The following is a 14,993-nucleotide window of genomic DNA, read 5'->3' as shown; positions in this document are numbered from 1 at the left end:
TCTTTCAGAAAAAATTAAGTTACTCAAAGAAAACTTCTATGAGGTTAACTCTAAAAGACCATTTATGGCTTTTATTTTTAAGATTTCTTGTCAGTACTTATTAGTTTTAAATGTATAAGACCCCTACTGAAAAAAACACAGCCTGGCTAGCTCAACCTGCTTAAGCTAGTTGACCAGCATAAGGTATGCTTTGATCTGAGTTTGATACTTTAGCTGATCTACAATCATGACCAACCTGACCATGGTAGACAACCAGCATGACTAAGCTTAACCACACTGGTTGACCAGCTTAACCAGCATCACCATGCTGGTTGACTAGCATGGCCAGCATGACCTCTCCTCGCTAATCTGCATTTGTGCTGCACACATTGGAATCTGTCCTCCACATTTAATGCATCCGGTCCAGTGAATACAGTAGGCTAGCTGGGAGCAGTTAGGTGCCTTGCCCAAGGGCACTTCAGTCCCGTCCTGTCCAGTCAGGGTACCGAACCGGAGTGTAGAGAGCGATTACTTCAATAGCAAAAGAAGATTAACCTTAACCTTCTGATTAAATGCATGCCCAGTCACACAGATCATTTTTGAAAGGGAAGAAACAGGCACAGCACATAGACAGGGTTCTTTTATTGACACATTGACCTGAATAGCACTTCTTTGTCTGCTACAGAGGCATGTTGTGCAGCATGCACTACACTTAGTCACAAAACAACAGCAAAAAAACCCCACAACAACTGTACAACCACTGGCTCACATGTGTAAATGTTATGCATCTGCTCGTATGTCTTCACTACATCACATTTGCCCATGTTGCGTGACTACTGCGTATTAGCATCATATTAGCAAAATACATGTAGGGTCAGTTATCAGCATGCAGAGCCTAGTCCTGGACTACAGTTACTGAGATTCTATTGAAAACCCTAAAAACCCACAATAAGGTCAATCTCTGTCAAGAAAACAAGCATGTAGTTCATAAAACAGTCGAATCGTCTGATCTCAACTTTTGCCGATGGGTTAAAGTTTGTGGGCACAGAACAGAGGTCAGTACATAGCCTTCACTGAAGTTTGTGAAATGTCTTTAGCAGACTGCAAGCCAAGTTACATCATTATACCCAATACCCAAACAGACCAAGCAAAATAAATGCTTGTTTATTTGCTTTGCACATAAAAGTGCCTCTGAGCCTTTTGCACTCTATTTTCATCATAAATGCGCTCAGGTTCATTTGCATGCTGTGTTTCAAGATGTACAGCTTGGATTTCTGGAGCTTAACTACATTCATGTGCAATACTTAGAATGAATATGGAACCAAATTATAAAACTAAAATGTCTTTCTGATTTTCTAAGTGGACATTTCACAAATTATCTATGGAGAACAAACTTCTGCTCATTTTAATGCACAATTATGGTTTATTTGCTTAATTATGTGTGTAAAATATAGAAGGATCATGGAATATTGTATATGCTACATATGTTGTATTTTTTCCATGATATAAAATTCAGCAAATAAATAGTAAGTGTGCTCTAAACTTCACAGGAAAAATATATAGCTAAGTTAGGTGTGTCAACAAAGCATTTAACAGGGGGTGTCCAAATCTTTGCACATGACTGTAAGGCACTGTGGCCTACTTATTATTCTCTCATCATAACTGTCTAGATGTGTCTAATCTCTGTGCAGAGATTCTGGTCAAGGCTACAGACAAACTGAGCCTCCCAGGTGTTTATCTCTCTAAAGCCTGATCCATGCTAGTGTCACCTGTTATGTTTCTAGTTTTAATTTAGATTTTACTTATTTCATTTAATATTCTTCTTTTTACATTGTGTGGGCCAATAGAAATGCTCCAAAAATATCTGGAAATTAATATTTCTACAATAACGTACATTAAAGAATAGAGAAAGGTTTTATTATGGCCATGTTGATGTTTTTTCATATGTTTCTGACTTTTCTTCTCGTTATACATTCATTACTCACTCATGCGCCTTTTCATTTTAATATTACAAACATACAGAACTCCTCTTAAATTATTCAGCCATCTAAGAATCATCATACTTTAGGAACACTATCATATGAATGTTCTACGAGAGTAATGACACAATAAATAAGATAAATCATTCATATAAATTTACACGCACTAAATATATATATATATGTACATAAAAATCATTTGACGTATTCATTTAAGTCTACGTATAAAAATAGTTGCTACACATTTTCCCCCCTTATAATCTCGGACTGTTGCTTTTCAGCAGGACAACGTATTCGTGCCCCATTTACACAAATTTTCCAAGTGTTCTACCATGACCTGTGATACTTCTCTAATAAGTACTTTCATATGGAGAATAGTTTTCTACTCATTTTAGAAACATCTATTTCTTTAAAACAATGAGTCACTGACCCAGATCATTCTGCAGGTGGCGCTTTGTGCTCTCTGTATTTTAGATCCAGATTTTTTTGTGTAGGTGAAGAGCAGGCTTCTAATTCCAAGACTGCACTGTTAAGGTTTAAGATCCTTGTGAAACTTTTGGACGTTCTTCAGTTTGCAGCTATGGAGGAACCTTCAAGAAACCATTTTCTTCTAAAAACCTTCATCAAAGCATCTTAAAAGGTTCCTCCAGTTTTAAATTGGAAAGCCTCCAAAAGTTCTTCAAGGATTTTATACTTTTAACAGTTACAGAGCAAAAAGGTTACTTCTTCTAGCCTGATCAGAAGTTAGAACACAAGTCCAAAATTAATGCAGGACTTAGGACTTCCATGCTCTTTTGCATCTCAGAAATGTGTAGACTTTCTTTAGCTTTGTGGTTGTTTTGGAAATCCTAACTAAAGGACTAAAATTGAAAGGTGAAACCGTGCACAGTCTGACGTAAAAGTGCATCCTCTAATAAAGTGACCCAGGGATTTATTATTAGAAAACCAGAAGATTTAACATTGTTAGGAGTGTTTATTTATTATCATTATATTTAAGAGTTGACTCATTTTATGATGAAAATGATACTAAAACAATAAAATATTGAAATTTTAAATAAACTAAACCTTTGCAAACCCCTTTTGTTTTTTACCCAGTTATCAATTTGCAAATAATCTTTTGTTCAGCTTTACCAAATGTTTAAACGCTATACTGCTCTAGTAAAAGAGCTTTAGCAACACTGCCTTTTTTACATTACTGACATCAGTCAGTCTTAACCACTTTACTCAGCCAATGAGCTCCATGATACTCAACAGGCTACTCCTGTTTTCTGTAGAAAACAAACAAAAGAAAAATTGTGAGGATTTGTTGGTTGCACTGGTTTTGTTGTGCAATAAATAAATATTAGAAAATGACTCTTCTGGGCTGTACTTCTGGTGCCGCCTGCTGGGTGTCCTTTTGGTGCACCTCCCAGTCATTTGTAGAGCTGAAACTCCAGCTCAACTCATTTCAATAACATAACAAGGTAATAGAGGGTAAAATCCCATTCTAATCTGTCACTCAGCAAATAACCACAGTGAATACCTCTCAATGAATATCACACTACATGAAATCTCAAACCGTGATGGGAGATGGGTTAATGGGCAGTAGGCAGAGGGGCTTCATTGAGGATTTCTCGCAGGCAGCATGCACATATACACAACAGGATTCACAATGTGCCATCTACACAGAGACAAGAGAGACAAGCAGTTATTCCTTTAATACCCTCAAGATTACGAGACTTTTAATGATCATCTCCTGTCAATTAGGGGTTTATCATACCAGTCAGTTTGGGCACACATGATTTTAATAGCATGTTTACAAGCAATGTTGGTGTTTCTATTAGTGGTACAAGTAGTCACCTAGGGCCCATGAGCCACAATCAGGACCCAAGTACTGTACTGTGTAAACAATGTACTATGATGCTTGGGTGTCCTCAACTAGGTTGTCATTTAGAGGCTGACAAATGTTCAGAAAAAGCCCCGTCAACAGGCTTGAAAGTAGTTCTAGAAGAATTATAAAATCATAACCACACAGCTGATCAGCTGAAAAAACATGTATCTACCTTTTTATCCCTTGTCTTTTTTCCCTTGCTCTGACCTTCATTCAGAGTTAAAAACATTTTCATACAAATACATGGTTTTCATTGGGCAGCGACAATATACATTCAATTTAATAGTGAATTGAGTTAGAAACAAGAAATGTGGGAAATGTATCTGAAATGTGGGAATTTCATTAAGCCTGTTTCAAAACTCATAAAGAACGCTACTCAAGAAAAAGAACTAGAATTTCGAGTAAAATGAACTAAAAACTTTTATCTAAATGATGTAGCTTGTTGGAAAAAAAGATCCAACGGGTATTAGGCAACAATTTATCATTTACAACCCCTTTATCTACATAAAATTAGTGTAGGAACTGTGTTATGGCAGTGACACATGACTACACCTGGTAGGACATATTATCACTGGACCAGGCTGCAGATCTGACAGGTGGAGTGGCAGTAAGAAAGTCAACGCTACGATGACAAAACATGCAAAGCAGGCTTGCGTGGACCGTGCCACACTGACGGTGGAAACCTGAAAAAATGGAGGGTGTTCCAACACTTTCGGTACAACTGTAAAAACAGTATGATATATATTATAAGCATGTGTGCCCAAATTTTTGACTTGACCGTATTGAAGCTGTATTTTCCTTTTGTGCGTATTAAGCGCACCATGTGATTACCTGCACTACGTAATTAGCTGGCTGCAGGCTCCTGCTGAATGATGTGTTGTTGCTGTTGTTTTAGTTGGTCAGACGGGCCACTGCAGTGCCCATCACTGCTGCAGACAGCGCAGTCCCTGAGAGGCACACTGGAGTAGTGGAAATAGAGGGCACAAACAAGTATTAATGGGTACCACACAGAACAGCTCAGCAGCAAAAACAAATTGTCCAAGGTAGTACAGGACTACAGTGAATTACTCACATGATTCAGAGCTTACCTGTTGTCATTGATGTCTGTGGCATTACCTGTAAATAAAACACCAGCATATCAAATCTGATATTTCCTGAAAGTTTATGGGTAGCCTTTGGTTATATACATTAAACGATCAATAAATAACTGCAGTCTGTTCATTGGGATCTTCTGTTATTATGTAATTCCCAAATCAGCCCTTAAGGACACCCAACCATTCCAGATTTTAATTCGGTCACAAATCCCGACTTTTAAAATGGATTATTCTGGTTCCAAAACCAGACTCACTGACAGAGTCTCCTTTGAACATCTCTTAAACACAACAGTAAAAATGTATAAAAGTTATGTTGCTTGGCAGCCTTGGCCTACTGTTAATAGCCTCCATTGCTTGGTGGAAGACTTTTAAATAAAAAGAAAAATAAACGATTTCAGAGGTGGTAGAAGTAAAAGTTCCAGACTTATGCAAAAGTACAAATACTCCAGTTTAACAGTACTATAGTTAAAGTGTGATTTCTATTTTTTACTGAAGTAAAAACATAAGTATGTATGTAAAGTAAATGTAATTCTTTAAAAAGAGCTTCTAATTTAATTTATAGCAGAACCTAAAACTAACCATTATCATATTCAGTTCATGGATGGTAAATAATGGTAAACAATGGTAATATATCCAGAACATGTGATTAACACAAATAATCTGTTTCTCTCTTTTCACTTAGACTTTAATTTACTTTAAGTTACTTATTTTAGTCAAATTCAGTTTCAGCTTTGTCTATTTGGGCACTGCAGTTAAATCAAAACAGTAAAATAAAAATAAAGCCCCCCCTTTAATTTCAAGAAACCCACCTGTTTTAACAGACTGGTGATAAAAATACAGTTTATTCAGAAAACGTTGTAAATGTTCACTTCTGTTCTTGCCATCCAATTAGATTTGGAAATCTGTTTTTGAGACTACTGGAGGCCATCACAGTATACCTCATCCCCAACTCATCTCAAAAGTAGTGGATGAAGCACAATGCCAGGGGGGCTTTATACCCTTTATACCCTTCTCAACCCTGGTCCTGGAGGCACCCTGCCCTGCATTTTTTGTGTTGTCCCTGCTTCCTACACACCCAATCCAACTACTCAGCTGATTAATAGCAGGAAAGGCATTAAAATGTGCCGGGCAGTGGGAATCAGGGCTCAGAGAACCAGGGTTGAGAAACACTGCTCAAGCCCATGCCTGACATTAGGCACAGTGCCAATACGTACATGTTTATCTGCTCCAGAGAGTCCTAATTTATTGGCAGTACTTCTTTACAGGACAAGCTGCGTGTGCAAGTTAAACTAGCTGAATGCATTTATTAGCAGGGGTGTCCACAGACATTTGAACATATAGTGTATATTAAAAGACATCACAACTGCCACTGAGATGCACTTCAGTTTCTTGAGAGGAATTTCAGAGCTCATTAATACAGAAAGACTTTGAACAAGGCTCACCCAGTCAGATAAAAGATCCTGCTGCTCTGTCATGATTTAAAAAAAATCATGCGTCATTAATACTGTGGTGATAAAACGATACTGGCGCGCTGAGAACAGCCACAGTGACTTTATGAAAACGACTTAAATACCATGCTGCACATTTTGTGTGGTGTAGCGCCATTACTGCCAAGTTTTATGAAGCTGGCTTAAATTCCCTCAGCCATGATAACATCACTGTAATGCACAGCCCCTTGTGGCTTGCTGCTTTAATTTGAGCCAGGGAGCAGTGACTTATAGCACTTGCGGAGAAATACAACCTAAATTCACAAGGAGCTGGGGAAGTGTGAGAGGTACTTTACCATTGGCTATGTTGAGCTTGTGAGTGGAGTCCAGAGACTCTGTGGCATTTGCTGTCCTGTGTCTGTCCTCTGGAGTTCTGCAAAATGTAAAAATGTTGCTAGGCAATATAAATACACACACACAACACAAATTAATGTATATAGATGCACAGAAAATATTAATTAGGGAGAATAATAGGGTAAATAACTCACTTGTCAGTTTGACTTAAGCCAGTCTTCATGTGGGTTGATGCAGTGGGTGGAATTAGTGGTTGAACAGCACTCTGGAACATGGCATTGCTAAATGTGATTGATGGATCACTGCTGCGCATAAACATGTGATTGACTGGAGTGCAGACAGGGTAATGCCCTGGCCGAACTGGTTTGGCTGAGGACAGAAAACAAAGCATAAAGCATAAAGCAAAGTGCACCACTCCACAAATACCAATTCTTTATTTAGTTCATTCCTTGTTTCTTCCAAGGGTATTTAAATAACTGTCTTTACTGTCCAGGGAAGGCTTTCTACAAGATGTTGTAAAGATAAGCATTACTGTGAGAGTTTGTGAGATTGCATTCAGTGAGCGTTAGTGAGGTCAGGATGTTGGCTTGTCATTACCCCACCTCATTCCCAACTCCCAAACTTATCCCAAAAGTATTGGATAGAGCACCATTTGTGGTTCCAGAGAACACAGATGCACTGCTTCACACCTTAATGCTGGGGGGCTTGATACCCCTCTAGCCCACGTCTGACATTAGGCAGCATGGTACCAATATGTTTATGTGTATCTGCTCCAGAGAGTCCTATTCTATTGGCAATACTTCTTTACAGGGACTAGACAAGCTGTGTGTGTGCACATTTGCACATCTGTGTCTGCAATGGGTGCAACATATATTAGAAGAGTTGTCTACAAACATTTGGACACATAGCGTAATTGTGAACAGTCATATATATATATATATATATATGTGTGTGTGTGTGTGTTTTACACAAACATGGTTAAAATATATGGCTTGTTGTTTATAAGGTATAGCCTTTCCTGACATAAAGCACTAGCTAATGCTAACGCTAACCTTCCAGATGACTAAATCAGCCTCAAACAGCCTCATGATTCCGTAATGTTATGTTATGTTTATTCTGTATTGGACATTATTGCATAATTTCCCATAACTGAAGTAAAACAGGTCACTATCTATTCTTTTATTACTTGCTCCTTTATTATCTTATCAACAGGTATATTAAACCATGTAATCCAGTGTAATCGAGAGTTGGGTAAAATGGCCAAATAAAGTTCTTTTCAGGATTTCTACTGACCAATCAGTGCAGCGTGAGGGCGGCGGAAGGGGTTTCTGACTCTCATGACTTCCTTGATGCGCTCCACTTCCTGCTGGTAGCGGCGCCGGTCCTTCATGGCGCCTTCTTTGGCCTCCTTCAGCGCACCCTCCAACGCCCGAACTCGCTCAGCCGTAGAGCGAAGACGCTTCTCCAGCTTAGGAAGCTCACAGCGCAGATCTGCATTATCACGGACAAGCTGAGAGAGAGATAGAGAGAGAGAGAAAGAAAGAGATAGAGAGATCAATTTGGGTTGTGCCCGAGATAAGGAGAAAATAAATTACCAAGGAGCAGAGAAAGAAAAGAAATTGAGGTGAAGTGATGAGAGGATGTTGATGTGCATGTGTTTCATATCTGAGAGCACTGAAGACACTGCATTATGGTGCGTGCTGGTGTGAGAGTATTTTGGGCATCTCGAAATAATAGACCTTTTTTATGCTGATGGGAAGCAATCTTTCCATTCATTGCCTCCGTTAAACCTTTACCACTATGCAGAATTTTATTGCTACCACCAAACCATTTCACAACTGACACACCGACCTGTTTGTGCACTTTTGTAAGCTGGTCCAGGTTGTTCTCAAGAAAGGAAATCTTCTGCTTTTGGGTGGAAAACCCCCCACTATCATCAGGCTCCATTTCTGCACTCTGCAGAAAGAATACAAGACAGATAAGTTCCCTGGAGTTGCAAGCATTATTTTAAAGGGCTGTGTATTGTCAAGAACCTAGCAATGCAATATGTATTGTTTTGCATTATACTGTGAAACATTTAGCAAGTCGATATAATAAAAAAAAATAATAAATTATAGTATTTTAGAATTTGTATTAAAAAAACATAATATGCATAAAATCTGAGTAAAACAAAATTGAGAACAATTCAGAACAGTGGGATCTGAAGACAACACTGCTGTCTAGTGGTCGGGGTTCAAACACAACACTGTCTGCCTGCCACCAATCATATATAGCATAGCATATAAACTAGGACTGCACAATATTGGCGGAGAGAAAAACTACAATATATATATTTTGATATTAAAAAACACAAGAATTTATCAGATTTCAACAGAGCGCACCAAAAAAAGTCAATTGTTCAATGGGTCATATTATTAATAAAGCACTTCATGTGTGCAAGCTTGGAGAAAAATAAACGATAGTGGGCAGAAATGTGATGTGTGGCAGGATTATAAGGGGCATCCATGAAGGAATTGTCAGAAGCAGCTGAAAGAGCTAACCAGTGGCTGTGGAGAAGAAGGGCTGAGGACAGGTGAGTTAGGGCAGAGTGTGATTGAAGGTGCAGCATGGTGGGAGATATAGGCTGCTTTGTGCATATGCTGTTGGTAGGGTTAGTGTTATCGAAGTTGTAAGTAAACCTGTGAAATCCTGTGAAGTGAGCTTGGAGGGGAGTGGGTCTGGGACACCTAACTGGTCACTGCTGAGCCTTCCGGGAGATGTTGTGGGCATAATTCAGCAAAAAACTGACTGATAACCTTGGGTGAAACTACGTTTCCATATTGTTTAAAAATAGTTTTACATATTGTCCACTTTTCTACTTATTTACACACACTAATATATATATATATATATATATATATATATATATATATATATATATATATATATATATATATATTGTCCTTTTTCTCAACTCAAGAGTCAATTCAAAAAGTGTAATTTCTCATTACAACTGTATACAATGGAGCAAAATTACACTCCCCTATGACTATACTGGTACAATATAGAGCAACACCTCCCTTCACCAGGCTACGTACAGAGCAATGTGCAAACCTGTGTACAAACTAATCCAGTCAGGTAAGAATTACACCAGTCTCTCAAGGTAGGTCTTGTCCATTTTAGCCCACTCTTCTATTAACCTTGTGCTTCATGTCCAAGCTGAAACCAACACAGACACTCCCATGTTCCAGGATGATGAGGATGAGTTCACTGTAGGGTACACAGTCTGTGTGTGACCAGTTCAGCAGACATAATGGAACACTGAAATACTTTGCCTGACCACCAAAAACACCAGCTCTCAATCTCAATTTGGAACAGCTGGTAAAATGGTGACACCGGCACACACAGCGTGTGAAATAGGGAAGAACTATCAAGAGTTTGTGTGTATCTGACATTAAGGTAAGTAGGATGAATCCCCAAGTATTAGTTAGACATGATGGATACGGCTTATTTCTTTGTCCGATGTTCTTATTTGTAGAGAACAAGAGATCAGTACAACTCCATCAGAGATATATTCAACAATACCTCACACTACTTACTCGTTTAACTCGAGTCGTGAGGTCTTGAACGAAAAGCTTCCTCAAGTTGTGCAAGGTCTGGAGCTCACGAGCCTTGGTATAAAGACAGAAGGTAAGCCAGTATTAGAATTGCCACACAAGTCAGACTTTTTCACTGTTCTTCACAAAATTTAGATTCCAGTCTCAGATGCTTTCAAAGCAGAAATACTCACAACGGTCTCCTCTAGCCCCTTCATGTCCTGCTTGGCCTGCTCGTGGCGTTCGTTGAGATATCTATACACAGAAAGCACATCCCAGACATGTCCATCACATAAAAAAACAGCTCTGCAGCTCTAACTTTAAATATGCTATGTGCAAATATGTCCAAATGTTTGTGGACACCCCTTCAAATAAATGCATTCAGCTATTTTAAGGTGTACCAATGGGCTGAACTGGGTGATATAAAACCCTCTGCTGTGGAGCAACGGGACTCTGGAATGAAGGTGGTGATCCATCTAATGCTTTAGGGATGAATTTAGGATTTGGGGATGAAGTAGGGTGGTCATCCAACATTCTGACTTCACAGAATATAATCAAATCCTCACAGCAATGCTCCAAAATCTAGTAGAAGGCCTTCCATGGACAGTAGAGATAGTAAAAGCCGGATAAACTCATTTTAATACCCTTGATTTTGGAAAAACCAATGAATGAGCAGGTGTCCCAATACTTTCTGGTTTTTTAAACTATTTCATTTTACTTGTTCAAGTGTGTCAATGGGACCTGTTTTTACACAGTGTGTTGTCCAGCGTACAACATTGATGTATGATATTCCCATATTCCATTCAACCAGAATAGACCGCAAGTGTTAGCAACAGCCCACGCAGCCTAGACAATGCATATCTTTATAGCTGTTCTGTTTTAATTTGTTAGGAAAAAAGCTTGATGTTTGTGCTAAATCAGATTTACTTTGTGCACCAGTCACAGATGTTACTTCAGGCCTGCAAAAAGAGAGTCGTTAATGTTGTATTGGATAAACAAAAAATATAGGGAAAAGATTGCCGGGTAAAGGTTGTTTTACCAATTGTAGTCCGTTATTTCTCTTAGTATTCCACTTCATTTATGCCAGCGCTTTCCAACCCTGGTCCTGGAGGACCCCCTGCCCTACACATTTTGGAGTATTCCCTGCTGTCAACACATCTGCTCCAACTAAACAGCTAATTAGCAAGCCCATCCTGAGCTGACGTGTGTGTGCTAGAGCAGAAAAACACAAAAACATGCAGCACAGGGGCACTCCACAACCAGGGCAGAATTGGAAACTAAATTCAGCCTTGGGCTTTCGTCTAGACCAGTCTATCACAATGACAGCGACTTCAACTCCCCAATTCAGCTTGCCAAGTGATCAGATCTGATTTGTCACATTGTGAGTGACGCAAATGACATTTTAAAATTCGATTTGGGAATCCAGAGCAATGTAATCACAATTCAACCCACCTCCGATTTGGATCCGATTTGCAAAAAAGGATTTTTTTATTGCTGTCCAGAAAACATCTGGATACAATGTAGATATGTCAAAAATCAGATTTGCGCTGGCAGTTTAAGTACAGCCCAAGTTATAGGTAGACTAAGATCCAAACTAAGCAAAAATGAAACAGGTCTGCAAGGGCATGAAAGACTCCTTAGACTGATGACAGCTACAGTAGTGATCAAATAATGATGACCTTTATCGCTCTAAATTTAAAGGAATATAAGCTGTGGGCATACCTCTTTTCTCTTATTTTAATTAATTAAGAAGATTAATAAAAAAACGTTATATTGTGAAAAACATAGAGATGTAATAGAAAAGAACCATACACATTCATTTTTGACCCACAGAATATCACCAGTTTCATACACTGCTCTGGTTTGATCTTGTTCCACACCTCTACCAGTCTCTCGCAGAGTTTAGTAACTGTAATGGGTTTCGTAGCCATTACTGTAAGACCAGCGATCATCCAGCACCCTGACTGGGTTCAGATCAGGACTCTGGACATTATTTCAGCCTAACATTGTCAGCCTTATGGAAACTGCCGGCAGGGAAGGAGGGACTGATGAGCATTGGAATTCGCCTTGCCATGTAGTTGTATAAGGCCCTACTCCTGCTGCAGAAAACACATACCAGACCGTTCTTAACTTACTTCTTCTTGCACTATGGAGGGTCAATCTTCCCCCAGTGTGATGTCAAACACCATCTGACCCAACTAAATTAAACTTGCTCTCACCACTAAAGTGAACACTGGAGCAGTTCTCCTCCATCAATACAACACAAAATAGTCTAGCCAAATGGTCTACCAAATTAAGCTTTAATAGAATCACTATAAATGTCCCTTCTAGAAAGATAACCTTTACAACCGACAGTAAAACTTCAGGCCAAATCAGCAGAGTGCTACACTGTCTTCATTTAAAATCAGCTTTATTTAGCAGCTCTTTTAAATGTATCGTCAAGCCAAGTCAATATATTACATGCAAGACATTACATGTATGGCTCTCAGGAAGGTGCAGCTAGAGTAGCTTGTCTGTGTCCACCTTCTGGTACAAAAAAACTTCCTTAAAAAATATGCAAAGACAATGTGAAAATACTTCAGTTCACAGCATGTATATTTTCTTACTTCTTTTATTTCTATATTTCTATATTTATAAATATATCTATATATTTTATTTTTTATTTAAATTTAACTTAAATGTAACTTTTATTTTTTTTATTTTAAATTATTTTTTATTTTTTTATTTTTTGCACTTTTGCACTTTATTTCATTAAGTTAAGGTTAAGTTTAAGTTTAAATTTAGATCTTTATTGTATAGCTTTGATGTGGGCGAACTGTCTAAAAAGCATTTCACTGCAAGTTATACTGTGTATGACTATGTATGTGACAAATAAAATTTGAATTTGAATTTTGAAATGCGTTTACAGCATGTTCATATAATTATAGTGTTTAAGTTGCCTAAACTTTCCAGTAACTCTACTACCTACTGTCTCTAACTTTACTGTCTCTACTGTCCAGGAAAGTATTTCTACTAAAATTTGGAGCATTGCTGTGAGAACAGATTTAGGTTAGTTTAGCTAAGCTAACATTAGCCTTATAGACCAGTTAGCCTGGCCACACTAAGTTTTCAACACTTCACCAATCACAAGTGTATTTGCTCATAGATGACTTTAACCATGTTAGCAGATGGAATTGTGCTTATAAAGACAGGTCAGTATAATATATCTGTAGTTTAATAAATATTAGCTTGGTCATTTACCATTATATGAAAGTGAAAAACTGTAAATATAAAAGAATGATCACATTAGGTGATCACTGATTAATTAGGCTGGCCACTTGATCAGCTTTTGATTGAATAACTAAATGAGGCTTATTTAACCAGTCAAGAAGAGGAATGACTCCTTTTTAAAGGCATATTACTAGTTCTAATAACATATATCACAATATTACAAATACTACAACATCTTATTTAGGATATGTCTAAACATCCAGATACGGACTAAAACTACTACAGACCTCACCAAACAATATTCAGATATAAACTATTTATTTTAACTATATATTTTAATTATATAATTTTATATATTTTATTATGATCTCTGTTCACGACGAAGGCAGAAGATCAAGCATGAGTGAATTCATAGATTAGATTACATTAGGGTTCCCATTCTTGTGAAAACCCACAATATACATATGCGCTTATCCTTGCCACACCCAGTTCACCCAATCAATTAACATGCCCCTCCTGTGCTGGTTCAGGTGTGATCTGACAAAGTGACAGATCCACTGATTTCATTGGTCAGCCAATTAACAGGAAGGCTCCAAGGCAGTAGCAATGGGAGGGTATTTTTTCTTTGTGCACTTCTGAATAAGAAAAAGAGAGAGAGAGAAAGAAAAAAAAGATAGCTAGTGAGAGAGAGAGAGAGAGAGAGAGAGAGAAGGAGAGAGAGAGGGAGAGAGGGAGAGAGGGAGAGAGGGAGAGAGAGGGAGAGGGGACAACAAAAATCAAGTTGTGCTGTTTGGTCTGCCACCAATTTTGATTCTGAGAGCACCTTTAACAAAACGACACACAATGACCAGGAACAAGCTCCTTCTGCTAATGATCTCCGCAATGCTGGGGTGTTTTGCATTTAGCCTGGAAACTGATCTAACAACAGACTCCCCTTCTGAACTATCACCCAGAACAGTCTGGCTTGGGCGGCTGGTTGTCCGGATAGGAGGCGAAGCAGAAAAAAAAAATGGCACTAATGTGCAGGATGGGCTTACTGATGACTCTGAAGGATTTCAATCTGATTCATGGGCAACAGCAGGTGAGGTATAAATTTGGGTGCCTTTTATATTGTTTCCTAAAGCTAGGAGATCATTTTGAAGAGTCCATTCTCAGATTCCAGTGATTAGGGTGGCCTCAGTTCCACACAGATGTGTTTGGAGTGTGAGCTAGTCTGCTGTCACTGTCTAGACAGCCTGTCTGAAATGTGACCTTGCCTCATGCATCAATATATCTAGTTTATTTATCTTAGATTTGGCTATATCTTGTTTTGCACAAGGCAAGTAAAATTGTCATTTGTAGATTAGCTTGTGATCTGTGTTGCCACTCTGGCAACATCTGGTTGAAAGTGCTGGTGCAGTTGAGGAGGAAAAGGTCCCTCAGTATAACTGATTTCTATGTTTTCTGGTATTTTGAGAAATGCGGACCTTCCTTCTACCTGATTTTAAGAAAGGTCTAAGATTTTG

At 38.4% G+C, this 14,993-nt stretch overlaps 1 protein-coding gene across 1 annotated transcript in view; it reads right to left on the bottom strand.

Moving 5' to 3' along the window:
- Nucleotides 1-606: 606 nt before the first annotated feature.
- Nucleotides 607-14,993, bottom strand: part of kif5ab (kinesin family member 5A, b) — a 64,474-nt gene continuing 50,087 nt past the window's right edge. The window contains exons 21-29 of the mRNA XM_072684766.1: nt 10,473-10,533; nt 10,282-10,353; nt 8,555-8,659; nt 7,997-8,213; nt 6,898-7,072; nt 6,706-6,782; nt 4,917-4,944; nt 4,660-4,787; nt 607-3,618 (exon numbers count right to left, since the gene is read on the bottom strand). Of these exons, the coding sequence (XP_072540867.1) occupies nt 4,673-4,787; nt 4,917-4,944; nt 6,706-6,782; nt 6,898-7,072; nt 7,997-8,213; nt 8,555-8,659; nt 10,282-10,353; nt 10,473-10,533 (850 nt within the window). The 3' untranslated portion in view covers nt 607-3,618; nt 4,660-4,672. The remainder of the gene's footprint in view (nt 3,619-4,659; nt 4,788-4,916; nt 4,945-6,705; nt 6,783-6,897; nt 7,073-7,996; nt 8,214-8,554; nt 8,660-10,281; nt 10,354-10,472; nt 10,534-14,993) is intronic.

Source organism: Salminus brasiliensis, chromosome 7 (assembly GCF_030463535.1).
Source record: "Salminus brasiliensis chromosome 7, fSalBra1.hap2, whole genome shotgun sequence".
Taxonomy (NCBI): domain Eukaryota; kingdom Metazoa; phylum Chordata; class Actinopteri; order Characiformes; family Bryconidae; genus Salminus; species Salminus brasiliensis.
The sequence above is the reverse complement of the archived record's forward strand: the minus strand, read 5'-3'. Positions and strand labels throughout refer to the sequence as shown.